Source organism: Mandrillus leucophaeus, unplaced genomic scaffold (assembly GCF_000951045.1).
Source record: "Mandrillus leucophaeus isolate KB7577 unplaced genomic scaffold, Mleu.le_1.0 Scaffold405, whole genome shotgun sequence".
NCBI lineage: Eukaryota > Metazoa > Chordata > Mammalia > Primates > Cercopithecidae > Mandrillus > Mandrillus leucophaeus.
In genome coordinates this window covers 355,756-380,571 of record NW_012104310.1, presented here as the reverse complement: position 1 = coordinate 380,571, position 24,816 = coordinate 355,756, and the positions used below count along the sequence as shown (strand labels likewise).

The 24,816-nt window shown below is 36.9% G+C and overlaps 1 protein-coding gene across 1 annotated transcript in view; it reads right to left on the bottom strand.

Annotated features, from left to right (window-relative positions):
• Window positions 1–646: 646 nt before the first annotated feature.
• The window catches only part of CLVS2 (clavesin 2), a 66,926-nt gene continuing 42,756 nt past the window's right edge, over window positions 647–24,816 (bottom strand). The window contains exons 4-6 of the mRNA XM_011992158.1: window positions 15,498–15,608; window positions 8,671–8,891; window positions 647–1,054 (exon numbers count right to left, since the gene is read on the bottom strand). Of these exons, the coding sequence (XP_011847548.1) occupies window positions 967–1,054; window positions 8,671–8,891; window positions 15,498–15,608 (420 nt within the window). The 3' untranslated portion in view covers window positions 647–966. The remainder of the gene's footprint in view (window positions 1,055–8,670; window positions 8,892–15,497; window positions 15,609–24,816) is intronic.

Below are 24,816 nucleotides of genomic sequence, written 5' to 3'. Positions count from 1 at the left end.
GATCTCAGTAAAAATATATATGTGTGAATATATATATATATATATATATATATACTTTTTAACCAGTGCACAACAATTAGAAATTAGCCCCGCATCTGTAAGTGGAAAATTTTATGTTCAAAATTAGCTGTCAAAACACTATTCACATATGAATTCTCATTCTCTTGGTCAAACAGTTTTGGGGAGGAAATGTACTTTGAGTACATTAGAGAGAAATATAATGGGGTCTTGAATAAAGGACACATTGTGAAGACAGTAATTTAAAAAGAAGCCACTCTCTTTTACAATTCTACATCTTAATTGAGGAAACACATCTTTTCATGAGATTCCAAGAATTAAACAACATAGAAGAGTTCAAGTGTTTAAGTTTACTAGCTCATCTGCCATTCCTTGTCTCCAAAATGCAAGGCCAATGATAGTTACTAAGACACATTTCTCTGAAATGAAAATCACTAGACAGGAAATACATTAATCATAAAATTTCCTGGAATCATTTAGTTGTGTGTGCCCTTTAAGAGTATGTTTGAATACTGACAGACTTTCAGAGAAAAACAATGAAAGAACCACTATGACAGCTGAAATATGGCTTCATAGGAAAGAGGGCTACATTTAACTAGCTTCGATTGTGTCTTTTCTACTTTTTGTTATAGTTCATATCACTGGCATGGACTTTTGAGCCAACATTTTTCCAAACTGAGTTACTACTGAAATTTACAAACTTGACATGAAGATTACATTATATTTACAAATAACTTGGCACTTACAGAATAAATTATTGACATTTTAAAAATCCAGCCTAGGGCCCCCATGGTTCAGGCCAAGGAAAGCCTGATGCCTTATTATATATTATGCTACATTAACATGAATAAGTCGGTTTCCAGCTGGTAATTCCTCCACAGTGCTGTCCCTGTTGCTGAAAACCAATACTTCCCATTTCTAATCCATGAAGGGGATGTAGAGAAGTTATTAGTCCAGAGAAAGCAATGGTTGCATGTTTTCTTCCTCATTTTTATCCATGCGTTTTAGGACTGTAGGATCCACCACTGATTGAGATCTGGAAAGGATAAAGCCAGCGTCAGTGAGTTATTATCAGCTAATTGCACAGATGACATTCCCTCCTCTGTCTTTTCGTCATTACTTCTCCCAAGAATGTGAATTCCCTTCCTCTATATCAAGAAATTTACGAACTGTGGATGTTGCACATTTAGAGAAAAACCACTGCTGGTGATGTTTTTCACTGGAGTGAGGAAACAATCCCTTCTGGCCTCTAAATAGAATAGTGAAGCCGTCAATGATTCTAAATAGACTATACGTGACTTAAGAGCTCTTCACAGTTGAGCAAGATTCTTTTCTTTGAGATACCAAAAATTTCTAGTGTAGGATAGATGTTTTCCAATAAAACATCTCCAAATGGAAAAAAATTACAGTGAAATGATTATTATGATAAACTAAATAGAAATAACGGGAGGCTTAATTCCAGTCTTTAAAAAAAACTATGAAAAAAATGCAACAAGAATGCACCTTTTTTTGACTGTCATTTTTAAACTAATGATTGTATCAAGAAAAAGATCAAAATTTTTATGTTTTTGTTAAATTTCCTAGTAGAATATCCAAATAAAATCAACCTTATCTTGAAAATGTCATGGAATTTTTAAAAAGTAAAACCCCCTCTTGTTTAGGCAGCAACACTTTATGATTAGTAAAGCACATAATTTGAAAACTCACTTCTACATGCCTTCGATAGCAGTTGGGGCTTATATCTCAATTTATCATTAGGAAACAACATGAGAGTGGGAAAGAGGAAAATCAATGAAACCTGCTCCTGTCGTGGCAGGAAGCTGCCATCTTAATAGCTATAGCATTTAGTAAGCAGCTGCCCTTTTAGAATTCTCCTTGGTAATGAATTCTTCCCCTGCTGCTGCATTCCAGCCAATTGGCTTTTGCTGTGGCAATATGCCTCTTAGCAGACCTCATTAACTTCTGAAAAGACTATAACCTAAAACACAAGTGCACATGCAAATGAAAAAGAACAGCAATGAAACTAATTATCGCAGAAAAAATAATTACAGGATTAACTGATAAACTGATTAAATTTAAATAAACTTAAATTATTTCCTAAAGAGGGAATGAAAATGAAGGTGAAAACATTAAAAAATTGAGAGATTTTGTTTCCTAAGTGTCATTTACACTATTTTATCTCAATATTAAATAGGCATTAGATGCCTATCATGGAAAAAAAGACTAACTAAAGTTGTGTGTGTATGAGTATAAGAAAGAATAGATGAGGATATAAGAATAGGATAAGATACGAATATAAGAATAGGATGAGGAAAAGGACAATAAGGAGAAAGAATAGAGAAAATAGAAAGTTTGCGTCACTTTTAAATGCAATAATACACAATCATCTTTATTTAAAGTGCATGAATAAAACACTTTTTAACAAAGGAGACAATTCCACAAAAGACAAAGTAATTAGACTTTTAACTTTGTTTTTAGGTGAGACCCAACCAAGCAAATTGGCTCTCAGAAGAATTCATGTCAAAAGGGAAAGAGGCTCATTTAATGTCCTGTGCTAAAGTATTAACTTGACAACTGATATGCACTAGACTGCAAGTTCCACAAGCAGGGACTTTATCAGTTTCTTTCCTTATTGTGAACACAACATCCATCATAGGGCTTGGAAAAGAGTAAGGTCTTCATGTCTTGACTTCTAGCCAGTAAATAATTTCCGTATTAAAAGAACTTCAGTATTAAGCACTCAAAATGAAGAGTAATGAGGATAATAGAGAACGCAATTCTGTTTTCTTTACAGAAAATAAACGTTAAAATTTTCATAAAATTAAATCTATTATATAAATATTGAGGTATATCCTAATAATATTCCATAAGTACATACCAAAGCTCTTCAGACAGCACAAGGCACAATAGTTAATTTGCCATAATATTCTATTGCACATTATACAGATATGCACACATATACACATTCTAAGTATGTGTGTTTCATGACTGTTTTTGAAAAAATATGAGAGAATATGACATTTTTAACAAAATATTTTAAATTACAGTGTATTATTCAACCTGGGATTAGGTTTCTAGTTTGCTTTTATCATGCACTACAGATATGAGGATTGTTGGACGATGAATTCTGGTTCTATATGTGAAACAATGCCTCAATCACAGAACAAAAGTGAGTCAGAAACAATTTGAGATTAATTGTTTTTTCTTTTTGGTATTTAGTTGTCCCAAGTGTATGGCTATTTTAGTCCAAATTTTTTTACTCTCTCTTATGACAGAATAGGATTATTTGTGCAGGATCAAAAGTGTTAATGAATTGATTTATTCCAGCCACAGTAGAGGGAGCTGTCTCTCATTAACTCATACATCTGAGGTTTCTGTTTTTTTTTTTTTTTTCTTTGTTTGTTTTGGTTTTGTTTGAGGCAAAGTCTCACTGTGTCACCCAGGCTGGAGAACAGTGGCGCCATCTCAGGTCACTGCAACCTCAGCCTCCCGGGTTCAACTGATCCTCTCACTTCCCCCACGTAGCCGAGATTACAAGCATGCATCGCCACGCGTGGCTAATTTTTGTATTTTTAGTAGAGATGAGGTTTCACCATGTTGACCAGGCTGGTCTCATGTCTCCTGACCTCAAGTGATCCACCCACCTTGGCCTCTCAAAGTGCTGGAATTACAGGCATCGGCCACTGTGCCCAGCCCATCTCAGGGGTTTCAATGCAGCTTCTATTGTTTTCACAATGAATATATTTTCTTTCTTTCTTGAAAACCAGTAATTTAGATTTAGGTATCCAATACTCATTTCTCATACATCTACAATACATAGTGTTTAAGAAACTAGATTTTGAACAGAAGCGGATCATAACTCCAGTTGCTAATAACAGCAGTTTACTAGCTGTGTGATCATGGGAAGACTAAGCTTCCTAAGATTTTGTTCTCTATTTTTGTAAAATGGGGAAAATAATACCCACATCATACAGTTATGATGAGGATCAGATGCAACAATGCATCCATAAACCCCGCACAAATTCTGGCATATGGTTAAGGAAATGGTTCATGGAATACTATTGCCTATGTACAGATATTAGCATTGCTACTTTGTAGTTATGCAACATGTGGAAGTCACTTACCTTTCCTGTTTCTCAGTCTCTCTGTCAATAAAATGGGGATACTACTACTTGATTAGTTGCTTCAAGAAGCAAATGAGTCAACATACACAGAGTATTGGAACGGGGTTTTGCATAGAGCAACAATAAATGTTTAACCTTATTCAATAATAATATATTCAATATTCAATAATCAGAAGTGCGTATCATGAAAATAAGTACTGTTGCTCACTACTGCTATGTGCCAGGCACTATCATAGGCATTGGCAACATAAGGTAAAAGACACTCTCCAGTTCTAAAATACTTACTCTAGTGAACTTTGTATCTTTACACAGGATGACAATGCTGTTCCTCCATAAATTTATACCAAAAGACAAAGTAATCTTTTTACATGTCTAGCTACATTTACCCAAAAGAAGAATTATCCACAACTCTTTAGTGATGGAATTATTTTCTCTCTCTTAATTTAAAGATATCATACAACTACCAAAAGAAAAGGCACAAGGGGAATCAATGTGGAATATAGGAGCAATCTTCTCTTATCCTTGATGCTGAACTGCCATTTCCTGACAGAGAACATGAGAATCAAGTGCAAAACCTTTCTTAATTTCATTCTTCAGGAATTGTCCAATAGAATCATAAATGTTTCATATGATACCAAACATACGCCAAACAATGCCTAAAACTCTAATCAGCCCATGACACCAGCAAGAAACTCAAGATTGGGGCCATTAATGGGTTATAAGCAAAGTGTTCAGGGGAGAAAATAGCCTAATTAGAGAAAGGAATCATGATATAAAAGGTGGATAGACTGGGCTAAATCTAACAAGATGGGCCTTAATTAAAATCATGTGATTGGAGGGCAAAGCTAAACAATAGGAGGATATGGATTGGTAAGTAAAGAGACTTTCCAGTTTTCGGAACTCCCATATGAGTCAGCTCTGGCTGCTTGAACAATAGCAACAGTGACAACAGCAGCAACTCAAAGAAGCCACTGAAGTCTATCCTGCAAAGTCAGAACTCTGCAACTTAAATGCAAGTACCAATACCAGGTCAGATGTTCCCTATTCAGTTATGAATACTGCACTTAAAGGGGGCCACTGATGGGCAGCAGAGCACTCCTCCATGTCTTCAACTTGTATTTCCTGAGCACCCTCTGTTGCTCCAGGACCTTCTCCAGGCACTGGGGATTCAGAGAATAGGGTAAACACAGGCAATATCGTCTCCTTGAAGCTTACTTTGGGGTGTGGAGTGGATATAAAGTTGAACAAAATCAGCAATTTCACAGGCTAAAAGTGTTATGAAGAGAATAAAATAAAGAAGGGTGATGGACACGGAGTGACCGGAATGAGGAGGAAGCAGAACTGACTAAGACCAGGTAGGTGATGAAGATCAAAAGACTCTTTTGAGGAGCTGACCTTTGATTGGGACCAGCCATTTGAAGATGAAGGCAAAGAGCATTCCAGGTGGTGGTGACAAGGTTAAAAAGAGAAGACTATTGTGTCTGAAAAGCAGGGGGAGAGGAAGAATATGGGATACACCTGGAGCAGAGAGGGAGGCAGTGTCAGATCAGGTAGCATCTTGCAAGCCATGATAAGGAGGTGATTCTATTCATTGTATAAATAACAGTCATTGAAATCATAAAGCCAAGGCCTGCACGGTGGCTCACACCTGTAATCCCAGCACTTTGAGAGGCCGAGGCAGGTGGATCATTTGAGGCCAGGAGTTTAAGACCAGTCTGGGCAACATAGTGAGACCCGGTCTCTACAAAAAAAAAAAAAAAATTAAAAATTAACTGGGCATGTTGACAGGCACTTGTAGTCCCAGCTATTTGGGGAGTTGAGGTGGTAGCATTGCTTGAGCCCAGGGAGGTCGAGGCTGCAGTGAGTCATGATCACGCCACTGCACTCCAGCCTGGGCAACACAAAGAGAACCTGCCTCAAAAAAATAAAAATAAAAATAAAGCCAAGATGTGATATGGTCTGATTTATATTTTAAAAAGATTTTTGGATTGCCATGTGAATAATAAATTGGGAGTAGGGGAGCAGGTAAGGCTGGAATCACCAAGACCACTTAAAATATTTTTAGGGGAAGGGTGCAGCTGAGCAGAGTGCAGGTGATGTGTAGAAGATAGAGAGAAAAATGTGCTCAAGTGATGGGCCACACGAGGAATCATGCCTCAGGCAGAATGACTGAAGAAAAAGGGCCTCATTAGCTGACAAAGAAGAACACTAGTGGACACCAATGACAGCTGCCTCCAAATCCTTATGTAGTTCAGTTCCTGAGAAAGGGCCTCTGTGCCACGAAAGGTAGGCAGGCTTTATGTCAGTGATGCGAAGGACGCCACATCTCATGCAATGGAGCCCTGCTCCGCTACATATAGACTACCTAATGTTGAGGAGGCAGTATCTGTTTAACAATGCTGTGAGGATTTAATAAATTAATGTAAAAAAAAACAAAGACACCTAATTCATGATAAGTACCTAGTAAATGATAGATTATAACAACTGTTATCATTAGGATTATTTTATTAGAAGAGCACTATTTTAGGGGAAGTTTCTTTTAACGACTTTTGTTTTAGAAAACTTTTAAATAATTTGATGAAATATATGACTTTTCCGCAGAAAATAAATGCATGACATATACATAGAGTACATTCATACTTATGCACACAAAATTTTGCATACAACTTTTAGCACTTAACAGAATCCTTCGAGAGCCCATCCATGAACCCCTTAGGAAAGCATAGATCTCAAGAAGTTCTGTTCTAAAAGAAGGGAGTTAAGAAGCCTAAAGTTGGTTTAAATATAAGCTTGCTAGCTAGTGGAAAATTAGAGCAGGGAAAGTTTCTGGCCTTTCCATTCTCCAAGGAGTTGTACAGCAGCCTGGAGAGAGGAAATCAATGCACACATATACTAAGAACCACCACAACAGAGGCAGCAGCATAAAAGAGACCATTCTGGCCGGGCGCAGTGGCTCATGCCTGTAATCCCAGCATTTTGGGAGGCCGAGGCAGGTGGATCACAAGGTCAGGAGTTTGAGACCAGCCTGGACAAGATGGTGAAACCCCATCTCTACTAAAAGTACAAAAATTAGCCGGGTGCAGTGGTGGGAGCCTGTAATCCCAGCTACTCGGGAGGCTGAGGCAGGAGAATCCCTTGAACCAGGGAGGTGGAGGTTGCAGTGAGTCATGATTGCGCCATTGCACTCTAGCCTGGGCGACAGAGCTAGACTCATCTCAAAAAAAAAAAAAATCCTTAAAGAACAGGCACATTACTCCATGAGTCAGAGCTATGGGCAAAGGGCCTTAACGCTTTCATCAGAGAAGGATGCCAGACATTGGCATGACCCATTCAATGTCCTTGTATCCTCCCTGAGCTAGGTGAGGGGACACTTGCAGGGGCTATGGTGTCCATATTTCTGTGAATGTGAAATGAACCGGAGAAGTCATATTTGTTACTGTAATCCAAATGGACCCAGAGCTGTTGTTTCCTGGGAAGTCTGAGAATTACACATCTACTTGTTTGTGACAGAATGCAAACTCAGAGCCAGGTATGCATTTGTGCATGTCTGACAACTCCCCAGACTATTGACTGAAAGAAGAAAGGCATAAAAGTGCTGTGAGAGTCAAAGCAGGTATTTGGACTCTGACTCAACAATGAACTCTATAGAGATTAAAACTGAAGTGAAATACAATGTTTTGTATTAGTAATGTTTAGACCTTTAGACAAAGACTTGGCAGAGATATTGAAAAAGGACCACAAACTTTGAACACAGTGTTTGAACTGATGTGTGTAGTTGCTGTCTTCAAAAGAAATCTTACACAGAAATCAAATAAATTGCTTATAGGCGAGTTGCTCCCACTGCAGTGGAAATGGGCACTCTCTCTACTCCACCTACTTGGCCTGAGGCACCCCATCAAAACCCTTGGTTTCTCAGGATACAATTTGAAAACCACCAGATTTGGTGACTTCTAAAGGCCCTGCTAGACTGTTTATGAATTTAAAACAACACTAAGTTGAGGTTACCTCAAATTACTTTATCTTTTTCTTAATTGACAAATAATTGCATACATTTATGGAATACAATATAATGAAAAAATACTGCATGATTTCATTTTTATGTGGAACCTGAAAAAGTCGAACTCATAGAAATGGAGAGTAGAATGGTTGTTACCAAGCACTGGGATGATGCAGGGCGGTTTGAGGGGTGGATGGGGAGATATTCGTCAAAAAGTACAAAGTTTCAATTAGACAGGAAGAATAAGTTTGGGAGATCTACCTTACAGAAGGGTTACGATAGTTTTCAAATATATGATAATAACGTATTGTATATTTGAAAAATACTAAGAGAATCAATTTTAAATGTTCTCACTATAAGAAAATGACTTTATCTTTGACTCAAAACTCTTAGATATCCAATCATAGGGCATAAAGAGTTTTAAAATCCCACCAGAAAAATATATACGGAAAAATAGAAAGCTTTGGGTTTGACTCAGGATGCCTCTCCCTGCCCTGGCCCAACCCACTCCCCAGTCTACCTCCAGCATACCTCTTCATGGACTTGGGGGAGAGTTCCTTCTCTACTTCCTTCACAGGCATGCTGTAGGAGTCTACATTGTACTCGCTGTCATCGTCATATTCATGGTCTAGCAGTGTTCTTGCCCATGTCCCCATGTCATAAGGAGGCAGCATTCCTCCAAACTCGGAGGGCAGGATCTCGGGATGAATTAGTTGGTGTAGACTGTTCAGGTTGTTACCATGCAAAAATATCTATAAATGCAAGAAGACGGGAGGAAGGGAAAGACACAGAGGAAACTAAATACCATCTAAATTCTACAGGGAGGAAGTGAGGATAGCAATAGCAAATATGAGTTTTCCATGTCTGTTAAAATACGTTAGCCAGTCATCTACTCTGTAAAACAGGTAGAACTGGTACTGTTATCCTAATATTTTATACCAAAATCCTGAGGCTCAGACACTTCGAGTAATTTCTGGAAGGTCAGAGAGTTATTGGGTAAAAGAGCTGCAACCACAAATTTGGTTTCCTGCTTCATAGGCAGGGACATGAGCAGAATGATATGTACATGCTGATCTGTACATCATCCTGGTGTTAGTTGTGCAAACTTGATGATGTGTATAATGAGTGCAGTGAAAACAGACCCTTCTCATAAGGGACTCATCAATTACAGAGCCTATGCGAGTTATTACACCCAAAAGCTGTCACTTGCATGGCTTTCTCTTCATCATCAATAAAAATAAGAATATTGTAACCACTAAATTACTGTTTTATAATGCAAAGTGGATGATGTAAATAACCAAAGTAGATGAGTATCATCATAATGAAAGGCTGAGTGAAGTTCATGTCCCAAAGGACATTATGTTCTGTAATGTTGCCAGTATCTTCTCTACTAAAGATTTCCATACTGACTGTACAAATCGAAAAAGAAACAATGAATTAAAAATGTAAAGCTGTATGCATACCTTAATTATTTTGTCTAGATAATGCTTTTTAAAAAAACGAGCAATATTCAAGCCACATACTCAAGATTTGTTTTTCCATAAACTGCTACCTTTCCTCTTCTTTCATTTCAGTTTCAAAACTGCAGATTGGCCTGCTCTGCTACAACACTGCTGTCTCATCTAAATTTATATAATATTTATTTTTAAAATATACTTTATAAGTAACAAAAATAATTTCATATTTCAGTTCAAGAAGAATAAGCTAATATATTCATATTTGCTTTCCGTACCTTTAGAATCCACTGAAGTAAATATATTGGAAAACAAAGAAAGACTACTCTACAATATCAAATAAAATTACAAGATAGTAATTGTCACTTAATAAGCATTTTCAACAAATGACAGAAGAGTAAAAGCAGATAACAGCAGGTCACTGGCCAAAATAGGCAGAGCAAACAGCTGCCTGGAGAACGTGACATGAGGCCCAGAGGAGGTGGAAGATGCTGTCTGTCCCAAAACACACCAGGTTAACTGCAAACTTTATACCTTCCCTCTCCTGTCTTAGGGCACAACAGCCAGTATTTATGTCCAGGAAAACACATGTGCACCCCTGTGTTCTTCTTATAAGAAGAAATAAAAATAATTGTCCTGTGAAAGTTAAGTTATGGCACGTGCAACCCTTATTTTATTAGATATATAACTTTTACTTTATCAGATGGGATCATTCACATAAGAAGTCTTCTTCAACTCATGTAAGAGTCATGGTAATAAATCCCTGGAGCAGTCAATGTAATGCTAGCACGCTACTTCCCCTCTCTTCTCTAACACTCTGTTGCCTCCTTCCGCAGCATCATTCTCCGCTTTGGCCTTGCTTCCACTTTCACTGAGAAAATAGGACAACCAGATGACATCAACCCACCCACCAGCATCTGTGTCTATGTATTTTGCCTTCACTGCTAGTACAATGAACAGATAAACCCTACAAAGGGCAACCTCTCCACCTGCGCACTAGAATTCATCCTCTCTCCCCTACTCGGTTGTATTTCTAACAGTTCTCTCTTATCTCTCACACATCCTCAGATTTCCTCTCTCTGTTGGATCTTTCCCATCAGAGAAAGAATATCCTGACTCCACTCCCCCCAGACAGACACATAAAACCTCTCTCGGCCCTACTTCCATCTCCAGTTGCTTTCCTATTTCTCTCCTTCTCTTTATAGCAAAATTCACCCAAGGAGTTGTCTATATTCATACTCCAAATACTCTCTCCTCATTTTCCCTAAATGGAATCCTGTCTGGCTTTGTCTCTTACCAATGAATGAAGACAACTTTTGTCAAGGTCCTTCTCATTGCTAAATTCAGTATCCAATTCCCAGTCCTTATGTATCTTGAACCCTCAGTAGCAATGGATACAGTAGATGACTCTGTTTATTGAAACATTTTCTTCATGCAGCTCTGATATTCTCCTGCCTACCCCCCTAGATACTTCTTTGCAGTCTCTTTTGCAGACTGTCCTAATATCTTCTTTTTTTTTTTTTTTTTTTTGATGGAGTCGCACTCTGTCACCCAGGCTGGAGTGCGGTGGTGCAATATCAGCTCTGCCTCCCGGGTTCAAGAGATTATCCTGCCTCAGCCTCCTGAGTAGCTGGAACTACAGGCGTGCCATCATACCCAGCTAATTTTTTGCATTTTTAGTAGAGACGGGGTTTCACCATGTTAGCCAGGATGGTCTTGATCTCCTGATCTCATGATCCACTCACCTTGGCCTCCCAAAGTGCTGGGATTATAGGTGTGAGTCACTGTGCCCGGCCTGATCTTCCTAATATCTTAACTGGAGAATGACTGGTCTCAGTCTTTGGATTTATTATCTTCTTTATACTTTCTCATTGGTGATTTCATAAGTTCGCTGTATTCAGTCAGTGACTTTCAAATAATATCCCTGCACTAGATATGTATGTCTTCAATCCAGGCCTCTTTTTCAACCTCTATAACTGTATTTCCACTCTCCACTTAAAATATCCACTTAAATATTCAATGACTACTGCAAATTCAACATGTTCAAAATTGGACTCACAATCTTCCCCCACCCCAAATATGTTCCTCCCTATCTCCAATATCAGTTAATGGTGTGACTATTCTTCCACTTTCTCAGACCAAAACTTTCAACTCAGCCTTTTACTCCTCTCGTCATCTCAGTTGACAGTAAATCTTTTTGGTACTATCCTCAAAATGTATCCTGAATCCAATCATTCTGATTAGCTCTACACCTACACCCATAACACAACTACTATCCTTTCAGGTGTGCTCTTGCACGAGCCTCCTAACTGTCCTCTCTATATCCACTCTTTCACCTACACTCTATTCTCAACAGGGCAGTCAGAATGATCATGTCAAAATATAAGTCAGGTCATATCTTTCTGCTCACAATTCCCCATTGATTTCTTTCTCTTAGCATAAACCTATAAGGTCCTATAAGAACTACTTCTTTGAACACATCTCCTACTATGCATTTGCCTCAGAACATTTATAATGGATATTTCTTCTGTCTGGAGATTTCTACTCCCAAATGTCCTCATGACTTGCTGACCTACATCCTGCACTTCTCTTCTTAAAATTCCTCTTGTCAGGAAAGCCTCCCTTGGTAAACCTATTTAATACTGTAACCCTGCCCAACCTGGAAAGCCTATCCACTTTCTATGTATCATGTTTCTTGACAGCACCTCCCATTTTCTAATATATCATATAATTTTCTTGCTTAAATTATGCATATATTGTCTTGGCAATTCATTAAGTGCAATGCTGTTATTTCTCCAAAGCCAAGATTTGTTGAAAAAATATATATTATATGATGATGCTCTTTTAGAACTCTTACATGTGAATTGCATCTCCAGACTCGGCAGTAAAGATGCATTGCAATTGCCCAACTGTTAAGTTTCTACTTTTGGATTTTTCTTTGTTTTCACTAGTTCTGTGTAATAATATCATTTATTAACATTTTACTATTTTTCTTTCCTTATATATTTTTTCTCTTCCTCCATTTCATGCAAGATGTCTGGTCCTTGTTGGTTCCTGTATCTCTGAATACCTTAAAATTCTGAGAATTAGCCTGAATAATACTTTCCTTTTTATTTTACTTTTCTACACTGTGCCATTAAAGAGATTATGCTAGGTGATCTGGAGTGGAAAAGAACAGATGAAAGACTTTTGAGAATCACCAAGGAGTAGAAAACAACATTGGCCATATTGACTAAGAGGAAGAAATTTGTGCCAATTAGTAGGAAAAACTGTTTCCCATCAACTTTTAAGTAGCAGGAGCACAATCACTGACTTGCTGAAGAATGCACTAGGGTAGTGGGTTTCGTTGGATTTTAGCTTCAGCAAAGATACCCCTTTTTCACAGATAACTTGGGAGCAGAAGGAGACCTTAGTTCAAGGAACTAATATTGGTTTGAACAATGAGGACATCAGAAGGGGCCATGATGGGTGGGAAGTTTGGCTCTGCGTGAGACTCCAGATACTGGTGAGCTTTTGAGGAAAAAGGACACCTGTACTAAGGGTGATATTCCCAGCAGCCCAGTAAGTTGGAGACTCAAAGTCAAATTTAATTTAATTTAAGAAAATGAAGAAGCAGGTGATTCTTGCACACCTGAATTTGTAGAAAAAGATTCACAGCTGCTTCTTCAGTTCTCTTTTACTAGTTTTTCAGAACATAGACTTATAGCATCTGAAGTATAAGGTGTGTGAGTAATATTGTGATGCTGACTCACTTGGAATATCAGTGAAGAAATTTAATATCTTTGCACCGTGTATTGACTATATAAGTAGAAATTTTAAGTATTTAAACATATAATTATTTTCTCATATGAAAATTTCCAAATCATAAAATTTTAACTAAAATGGTAAAGTTTAGATGCCTTCCTTCCATCTGGAATAACACTACCAATGCATACTTCTAGGTTGTCAAAGCTGTCCAATTCAATTACAAAACCCCAAATGCAGTGCACTCCTTGTTTTCTAGACTTGATCCTCTTCAGTCTTTTTCAACAGAGCAGAATCATGTTAAAAATCATTTCAGAACAAGTAACCCCTGTACTCAATGACCTTCAAAGGCTTCAAATTTCACTCTGCCTGAAAACCCAGATCCCAGCAATGGTATGTGAGTCCCTATGTGATCTGGTGCAACACAGTCCCTCCTATCCCATGCTCTACCACCTACTCCATCCCCTATCATCTTCCCCCATAGCTCATTTTGCTCCAGCTTTTCTACCTTCTTGCTGTTTGTCAAATACATTAGGCATATTTCTACTAAAGTACATTTGTCTTTGCTATTCATTCTGCCTGAAACTCTCTTTCCCATAAATTCATGTATCCGGCTCTACTATCTGCTAGCTGTGATTCAGAGCAAATTGGTTGACCTTTCAAGCTTCATTTTTCCATCCACAAAATGAGAAAAATAACAATATATACTCCAAAGTGGTGTTGTAAGTACTAAATGAGTTAACATATGCAAAGCACTGAGAACAGCATGTGACATTGAGTGAATACTGTATAAGCATTCACCAGTATAATTTGTACTAAAAGCCCCTGCAGGTTTTTTGGATCACTTGATCATCCTTTCATTAAAGCAAATCTTGAAAAAGCACTTGTGAGGCACTTCAATACACTTTCTGAATTCCAAAATATGAATTAATTTGATACTTGGTGGTAGAAACAATTTTTATTATAAATTATAATTCCTTATAGAATTCTTCCTCCTAAACTACTAAAACATTTTCAACAAATTCATTTACAGTAAACCCTGTGTTCACTAATGCTTGATATGGACATGTAATTATTGCACTTTCATGAGTGCAAATTCATTTACAGTAAACCCTTTGTTCATTAATGCTTAATATGAACATGTAATTATTGCACTTTCACACTCACAATAAAGCTTCTACCTGAAGTGCCTTCTAGGTCATTGAGAAACATGGAAAATTATCTTCCATATAGATTTAGAGGAAAGTGTATTTTGCTGTGGAACTAATCATTTGAAAACTGAGAACAGCACCAGGAGGTAAAAATAGCTCTATACGTGGGGCTGAAATATTTGGGTTTGTATACTAGCTCTGCAACTTTTCTTCAGTGTATGTGAGTAAGCAGGTTATTTATCCATTCCAGGACTTAGTTTCTTCAGCTCTAAAACAGGAAATAATGCTTACTACATTTACGTTTCAGAGCTGTTGCAAGAATTAGTGAACTGTACATCAAGATGTATTTTAATAAAAATAATGTGTTCAGTATTTACCTAGTGCCCTGCATTGTATTAAATGTTTTACATAAATTATCACAATCTCAGAAAAATTATTTTGTTTTATGCAATTTGACTATCCTCATTGTTAGATGAAAGTGAATTTAAAGAGACTTCAAGTAACATGTAATTTAAAGAAATATTAAAATTACCACAAATTAGCAGTCTTTTCAAAATGTGTGATTGATCATAACCATTGTAAAAAATTGTATTAGATACCACAGATTTCACTACATTCATTGCAGTATATACTGTGAAAGAACATCCACTTATCGGCATATAAAATTATAACTTTTGTTTAGACTTTACTTCAAATTAAGTGCATCAATAGCACTATAGTAACACAGCATAAGAGATTTGTTTTTGCCTTTAAATTGAGTCTTTAACATATAATGAATGTACTAAAACGTCCTTTTTGTGAGCAAGTAGGAGAGCTAGCTTTTAAATGCTTCTTTCACAGATATACTGTTCACAACCACAAGATCTGGAAGAATCTTAAAATGTTTTCTATGTTGATTTACATACAATGTAGAAGTACATTTTACTGTAGCTAACATTATATACACATTATGCATTATAATTCACTGGATGGGGGAGGAGAAAGGATTAAAAAACAAAGAAACGAATACCCTTTTCCGAGTTTTCTCCTTCAGGAAAGGCCGGATCACGGTGTACAGGGCATGTATATACCATGGTTGATTAACAAAATGAATTCCTCCAAATCGTGCTGGGAAACTATCCTAGAGTAACATGGAGAAAGAAAAATCAAAATATGCTTTAATATACTGAGAAAGTTTAGGAATGGTTATATGGCATACAAATTTATTCTTTCACATACTTAGATGAGATTATCTGTAGAGTTAAGGAGAGAAAAGAAGAAAGAACCTTACCACATTAAACATTGTACTTTTCATACAGTAACTGAAGCAATGTATAATAAATCAAATCTTTCCCAAGAATAGGTTATTGATAAGAATGTCAGCATTTTTAAGAAGGTCGTATTTTAAACCTGTAAATGCTAATAGTCAGTACAAGCCAAGAAACAAAAAGAAAAGTCATTAGAGATTTGTCAAATAATGAATCTACATTGTATAAAAGTTTCATTTATTTATATTTATATCAAAATCTATTTTTTAAATAAAATATTTTATTAAATCCCTATCTAGTCATCCATAGTGTGAGCAATGTCAGACACAAAACTCATGTTATTCTCTGTATCTTATTATTTTATCAACTTTGTTATAAACATTATCTTTTCCTTATTTTAACTACAAAAAAGTAACATGCTTTAGCAAAATAAAAATGCAGAGTTATACTGTAAGAAACTTAAGGATGCATTTTGCTAGGTTAAATGAAAATCAAAGCTCTCTGATCTCACTCCACAGGAGAAAAATGTAAAGCCAGCCTCCTCCTCTTCCTGCCCATGATTAAACAGGTACAGCCCTAGCCCATTCCAAAATATGAAGGGAACCCTTAAGTCAAATGAATGGCAACATTTGACACTGCGCTTGAGTATGTTAACGATTCTACATAAATGGATCTGATTCTTGCTACTATTTCAAAGTTACACATTGAATCGACTACAAAGGTCTTCTTTAAAAAAAAAAAAGCTAGCCTACTACAAGCGCCTCTGAAGTGGCATCGTAATACTTGGCATTCTGAATTCTATTTAGAGCATGAGCAGGAAGAAAAGTAAAGTAAAGGAACTGAAATAATTGCATTTTTTCAATTTAAATGTTCTCTTGAATAAGAGTCTCTGGTCAAAAACTTGCATGGCACAACCCCATTAATTCTTTTTTTAAATTTTGGACACTTATGAGCAATAGTGAATTAATTTAGTATTTGCATATTGATTTGCAGAGCTATCAAATTGTATTTTGCAAAGCAACTTCTATCTCTGAGAATAATACACTATAAGGCAATAGTAGTTCAATAAATAATTAAAATAGCTTAAGATAAAACTTTTACTTTTCATGCCAGTGTTTTACTTCTTTTGTAAATATGTGGTTTTCATTCATTGGGAAGTTATTATAATAATAAAATGAATCTGAAATACAGGCATAGTATATTTTAAAGTTATGAAATATGTATAAGTAAAAAGAAGATATTATATACCTAAATAATAAAGAGAATACTAAGACAAATACTCATGTATCTTATTATTGTTATTAATAATTATTATTTCACCTGGATATGGGAGTGATAGAGAGGTTTCCTGGCCAGCAGGGATTTTCCTAGTTTAATGTTTCCCTAAGAATGTAGCACCTATAGGAATGAGGTCTCACATCCAGTCCCCCACTTGCCCTCAATATGTGCAAGCCTAGTCTTTCCCCCTGAGCACCCTATAATTCAGGCAACTACTATTCTCCAAAGTTCTAGGTTCCTGTAATTAACAATTTCCTCCCAGCCTTCACCTACTCTCCTGTTTTTCTCCTGTAGATTTCCGTGTGTGCTTGGCTTAGAAGGATTTGTCTCACATTCCTGAGAGTTCAGCAATGCACCTGGAAATAATTTTATTGTGAGGAAAGCAACATCTTGGTACTTTATGGCAAAAGGATCTTTAAAAATTGTTAACCTGCTACACTACCTGAAGCAATCTCTAGAATAAAACTAAATGAACACTAACAATATTAAGCCAAAAGTCTTGGCTCAAGTGATTTTTTTTTTTTTCAGACTGAGTTTCACTCCTATTACCCAGGATAGTGTGCAATGGCGCGATCTCAGCTCACTGCAATTTCCTCCTCCCGGGTTCAAGCGATTCTGTTGCCTCAGTCTCCTGAGTAGCTGGGATTACAGGCATGCACCACCACACCCAGCTAATTTTGTATTTTTAGGAGAGACAGAGTTTCACCATGTTGGTCAGACTGGTCTCAAACTCCTGACCTCAGGTGACCCGCCCACCTCAGCCTCCCAAAGTGCTGGGATTACAGGCATGAGCTACTGCATCTGGCTGGCTCAAATGATTATTAAACTTTGAGAATCACAAGAAGGTCATGCTTCTCTCCTGAAAAATATGAATATGCAAACATATACACATAACTTGCACACATGTCATGGGCTTTCTTGGACACCTCTTTAGATATACTTGATCAATACCCAATCACAGTTGAGGCAGAGTGAAAGAGCAGAGAAATTTCTGACTTTGCAATCAAGTAGATTTAGCTTAAAATTCTGGCTTAATGTCACCTGTCAGGCATCAAAGTCCAAAACAAGAACATGGTCCTTTTCCCTCACTGTGAGCTTCCTCACTTCCAATCATGCCCAACTGCATGTCATTTTCCTGCCTCCCCTTCACTTCTGTGGTCAACATGCTGTTTTACGGCTTGTTAACTGTTTTCTCCCAGACGCCTACTGTGGCCTTTCCTCCCTTTGAGTATAATCTGGTTTTACTAATTCCTTAAGACTTAGCTCCAAAAACATCATTTCCAGGAAGCTCTTTTTTATCCCTTCTCTCACTTCTCACTCATAAAAGCCCACTCTCTGTCATCACTAGCAAAAGCCTAGGTCTATCACTGCACTTGCCATATGACCCTGAAATTGTCTCTTTGTCTGCCTCCACTGTTAAACCGTGAGCGCCTTAAATGCACAGTCTATTGGTGCCTGGCCTGTAATCCATTTCCACTCACATCATCCCCCACCCTATAAGGTAGGAAATGGAAGGTTAAACATATAATTCTAAATGGGAGAGTTCTACCCATGAGATGTACCTGAGCAAGATTTAAGGGACCAAAGGGAGGCAGCAGTCACCTTTTTGTGCAGTGGCAGCTACTAAGCACCTTATTAGCTGAGAGATTTTTTGCAGCAATGTCTGAACCCCACCTTCCTCTTTCTAGGTGTCACTTAGGAGGTGAGAGGCCTCTGGGACAGCAGCAGCCAAGATGGACACTAGTTTCTTGACTCTGACTCACTTCCACAGGGATGTGGTCTCAAAACCAAGGATTCATCAGCAGTCCTCCTTTAACTTCCACGGCCCTAGGTCTTCCAATGAGGCCTTAAACACTAACTTCCTGTGTTAAATCCATTTGTTCTTGAACTATCCAAAGAGATTTTTGTTTTTTTGTTGTACTGAACTCTGAGCCAGACTGTGCCTCATTCATCTTTATATTCCCAGAATTTCAAAAATGTGCTCTGTGTGTGTGTGTGTGTGTGTGTGTATGTCCCAGAAGAGGTAGATAAATGTTCACTGAATAGACCTAGATACATACTATTTAAATAAACTATTTATCTTCTCTGACCCATAATGTCCTTATCTGTAAAATGGGAACAACATTTAATAGGATTGCTGATCACTCACAATATCTGTTAATTATTCAGCACACCCTCTAGATACAGGGCCACCATATTAACCACTAGCCCCATCTGACAAATGTGGAAATGACCATGGAGGAGTGAAAGGAAAATAAAATGTCAGGACATCAAACTCACTAAGACAAAGGGAAAAGTTAAGCTTGGAAACTGAGTCACACAAAAAACTACCTTTGTTTCTAAATAAATAGCTGCAAGATAGAAGGCCACGTATCTTCCCAAGTGGTCTCCCTCATCCTGACAATATAAATTAACAGCTTATCTTCACAGGTCCAGGACAAAGACTAGAAATCATCCCTCTACCAGCCGAGACAAATGCAGATTTACCAAGTAGCAGGAGATGAATGCATAATTGACTGTTCTTCTTGACCCTACCTTCACACCTAATATGTAGATTCAGTGAGCACCTAATCAAAGCTTCACAAGAATGTGACCTTTTATCTCACTACTTATTCTTCCTTGTTTTTTCTTGTTTTTTTTTTTTTTCTTTCCCCTTTTCCTCCGGCCCACTCATCCCTCCTTAAGTACTGAAGTCCTCAAAATGCTCTCTGAAAAAAACACAGGCCATAGATCCTACTGTGGCTTGTGTCTCCTTTTCTCAGGCACGTCCTCAACTTTGGCAAAATAAGCCTCTAAATTGATTGAGATCTATCTAAAGCACTTTTGGTTTTACAGAGGTAGTTTTACAGTGTGGTTTAAGCGGCAGTTGTTTGACCCTAGATAGCACTACAAAGTACAAAGTAATAATAAAAATCACAATACTCAATATGCCAATCATTGACTCTGCTGGCTATACGGTTCTTCACTGGAGACAATGAAAAAGAATGGCTTGGCAATCAGGAAGAGTACAGCCAAGATGGGTTGCAAAAAGGTAATAATATTTCTAACTTCCAAATGGTTTTGCTAATTCACCTGCTTCTACTCCCTTTTTTCCTTTGAGCAAAGCACTTTGTGCCTAATGCAAAGATTAACTTGCTTCAATGCTTCATTAATGGAAAGTTAGATGTCATTTATGGGGTAAATGTATTTATATGTATCATTACATGTGTGTGTATCAGTGAATTATTCATATATTTCCAGAAAAACATGTTTGCCTCACATATCTAACTATTCAAAAAGAAAAAGTAAAGAATCTGAACCATAGCATATTATTCTAACTTTTAAATAAGTTTTGATGGAACACAAAACTTATGTGTTAGGATAAGAACTATTACAAGTAATATTGTCTGATTTATGAAGAAAATAAATCAGTATAATTTCCGGTACAATCAATCAGGATACAGTTTATGGCTCCAAATGAGAGCAAAATGAACTTTTCTATGAGAATTAAATCCACAACTTTCGTCTCATTTCACAAGTAACACTGTCTAGGGTCCTAAACCAATCAGTTGTGTTAATATGTGTTTTCAGTGTGAACATAAGCAGAAATTGTATGTATAATTTACTTACTTAAAATTAAATCTATCAGCCTTTAAAATACTTTTGTTTAATCACTTTCTTGTACTTTTTTGAAACATTTAGCTCCAACTACTATAGGCCCCATAGCAAAGAGCATATAGTGATAAGGTGTAGCACCCAGCACCTAGAAATTACATGTTTAATTCCATAACTCTACCCAAAAAATTATACTAGGACCTGAAATATTGCATTATTCCTACCTGACACTAGGAATACACTATGTGGAGAAATATAAAAGATACTTACTCCAGAAATTTTTGATACAAAAAAGTATAATTTAGAAAATCACTCATAATTTTACCAACCAGAGGAAAACACAATACTCTAAGAATCTTGATGTATGCTCTCAAACTTTTTTCCAAGATTTATATAGATAATATGAAACTTGATGTACCTGTCTGGAATTATGAAAATAGTTATTGGTAATGGCTCAGAAGTGTACAACATATGTAATATTACTCTTTCTGAAAGTGATTTGGTTTAAAGAGAAGTGATTTTGTAGCAGTTGGTATTACTGATTCCCTCAGGAGCACCACTATTAGCTTCCTTCAGATGTGTTTGAATTTAAGTTTGGTCTGCCTTGACGTACTAACCACACCGTGGTTCCCTAACTAGGACTTTTGGGCGTATCTTTTCTAGATAGTATAACAGCATTTGTGTACCTTGTATCCATTTTTTTTAGAATGTGTTATTAGCTGTTTGTATACAGGTCTTATTCATCTTCTAGAAGGTTCTGATTCCTGAAGAAAGTCATGCTTTTCCCAGTTCCAAATCGCTGCTTATTATCACTAGTGGACAGACAGATCCAGGCAAGCCATTCACTTGCTTTCCTGACGAAAGCAAAGATTTTTACCAAAACATTCCAACCAGTGTCTTCTGCCAAATTGAGAAGAGACAGCCAGGAAACTATTTAATTACCAGCTAATTGGAATGTCTTTTTCTGTGCCTCACTTATAACTGGTAATGAGCCATATTTGAATGAATGGATTGAAAACAAAAGATTTCATCCTTCATACGGAGATAAGAGTTTAAATTGGGATTGTACACATGACAGAGGCAGCCCCACCTCTGTCCACTTAACTTTCATTCCTCATTAAAATCTCATGCTGTCCTGGCACACATACACTAAAGGAACTTGATTAGATGCAAGGAATTGTGTAGAAGCCAAATTCCACCCAAAAAAAATTAATTAATCTGATATGTAGGAAAGCAATAATAAAGAATATTTTTTTCTTACTAGGTTATTTAACACTTAAGAGTTTGCCATCAGAAAAAAGAGAAAAAAAGATAATTGAATGGCTTAAAAAATGAAGAGTCAATTCCTGTTACAGGAGACATCAGTCTCTAGAGATATACAACACTGTATTTTAAAATAATTAAAGGGCTTTTACTTGTTGAGCATTCTCTAAAACGAAATACACATGAATCACATATTTATATTTTCATAATTCCTTAAAAATAGTGTCTGAATTTTAATAAGTGTTTTAGGAAATAATATGGATTTACCATGATAAATCACTTAAAATAGTGATTAAAACGATACAATCATTTCCCATTAATATGTGGCTTTGTAGGTAAAAAATTTTAGAATATTCAATTTTTGAAATACAAATATATTTTGAAATAATTATGCCCTCTCAAATGCTAAAATCTTAATTCCAAATATGCACTAGAATGTAGACAATTTTTTAGCATTAATTTTTAAATTGAAAATTGATGTTCTAGCTTCACATCTAGATACTTTATAGTATCCCTTTAAGACCCTCAGCCAAATGCCAGCTATTGTTTAAATTTTCCATCACGAATATAATTGTGTCAACATGTATTTCTCTTAAGTGTAGTCAACAGAATGTGTTCTATCCAGAGGCATGCATGTCCTTTCTGCCATTACTATAAAGAAAATAATAATTTCCCCATTCTATATGTGTTAATATTGGCTAAAGAAGACTTCACAACACTGTGACTCCTAGAAAATCTCTCTTTTGCCCTGTCACTCTCCTTTTAGGGAATTCAGTTCCCATTATAGAGACCTGCAGCTTTACTCTGTTTCATTTCTGTCTGAGGGTGTTTGTTTGTTGTTGTTGCTGTTTTATAGTTAATTAGAGATGATGCCCAAGTGGCATATCTTCTCAGTGCACACTACTAGAAAATCTGCCATGGATTCTTAAGGTTTTACAAAATCGTGTTCTTTAAACTGTGGGCGGGCATTTACTGTAGGGAGAACAGGTCTCACACTAACATTTTGAAGGCAGAAGGATTTGGCTGCATTGCTTTGGTGATTCTACAATCACTATTTATAGTTTGGACAGGGAGAGTTTTCAACTTCTACTCAAGATGATTGGAAGGAATTTTCCCTGCAACTCAGAACTGTCCGTCTATTCAATCCTCTAAGTTTTTGTTTATACAACCTGTAGAGGAGACTATCCAACAACATCATTGCACTTGGGCATTATTTCTAATTAACTTTAAAAAACACCGTGGTGCTCAGGGCTGCTACAGTTTATAAAAATGCAGGCCCATACAATGGCATGAGTTCCACTTGCTTCATACAAGATAGCACATGACTGTCACCCGCCTATGGAAAAATGAGAGTTTTGTAACGGTCTTATCATTATTGTAATCTTAATGTAGACTATCATTTCCAAATTTTTAATTTTTTTAAATCTGAAAAAAACTGTATGAATAGTCCAAATATACAATGAGTAACTTCATTTCCTCTTTTACCACTTAATTATCACTTTTAATTAACAATTCTTTTCTTTTCTTTCCTTTTCTTTCTTTTTCTTTTTTTTGAGATGGAGTCTCACTCTGCTACCCAGGCTGGAGTGCAATGATGAGATCTTGGCTCACTGCAGCCTCAGCCTCCCGACTCCTGAATTGCTGGGATTACAGGGATTACAGGTACCCACCACCATGCCCAGCTAATTTTTGTATTTTTAGTAGAGACAGGGTTTCACCATCTTGGCCAGGCTGGTTTTGAATTCCTGACCTCATGATCCACCTGCCTCGGCCTCACAAAGTGCTGGGATTACAGACATGAGCCACCATGCCTGTAATGGCAGGGAGGACACAATGTTACTCTTTTTTTTCTTTTTCTCCTCTGTTTTGAATACATGTACTGAAATAATCTATAACATTCTTGACTCCCAGATTCCAGTAATAAATCCACTTACCTATTAGATAATGCGTCTGTATCAGCAAAGGTATCCCTGCCTCTCAGTCTCAGCCACATATCCAGAATTACCAAATAAAGCAGAGGAATTATTATGGGTAAAAAACCTACAGGAGTATATTATGACTATATGCACAGGGCCTCTGATGTGTGGGGGCCAGACATCATTAAGCTGTCTCAAAATCTGAAGCATGTTCTAATTATTGACAAATCATTCTTTTGTTACAGTTTTTCTGTGCCTACAGTTGATCATTTGGTGCTGCCTAACAGCACTTCAAACACAACCCACCCCCTGCCCAAGCCTGGACCCTTGATACGCTGTTAACTTATTTGTATGGATAGATCACTATACCAGGAAAAAACTCTCAGCTTTGGTGACTGCTGTTCTATTAGTGATTCAATGACATCAACTTTGCATATGAAGTGGAATGTCTGAGTCCTGAGTACATTAAAATATACACAACTTAAAGTAGAATACTATATAAAATATTCTCCCTTGACAGAGGGAATTTTACATAGCTAAAGAGCTCATTTTACCTAGCTAACTATTTCTCAAAGTAAAATCAACACTAAAAACTAATCTGTAACATGTTTAGTCATCATAACTGAATGGGCAAGAAGATCTCTCTTTTGTGAGCAAAACATACATGGCCTTCTCACCAGTCAACCTTTTCTGCCAGAGATGGCTGATAACAGATGTAAGCAAGTCACAGTCACACACCTCAACAGGAAGGCGCAGGGCTTAAGTCAGCTGCTGCTGGTGTGTGCCTGATACAATCAGGAGTAAAATAGCCTACAGAATGTGACACAAAGTCATTCTCACACCACCTCACAGTCTAGGAAGCACCAGTCTCAATCAAGTACAACAGCAGGAGAGAACACAGAGTAAAAACTACCACCTTATAAAAATGTGTTCCTAAGTCGGGCTCCTTTATTAAAACTAAATGCACAGTAAGGATCACAAATAATTGTGTCATTTTTAATCAAAGAAGTGAGTGTATTAATTTGCTATG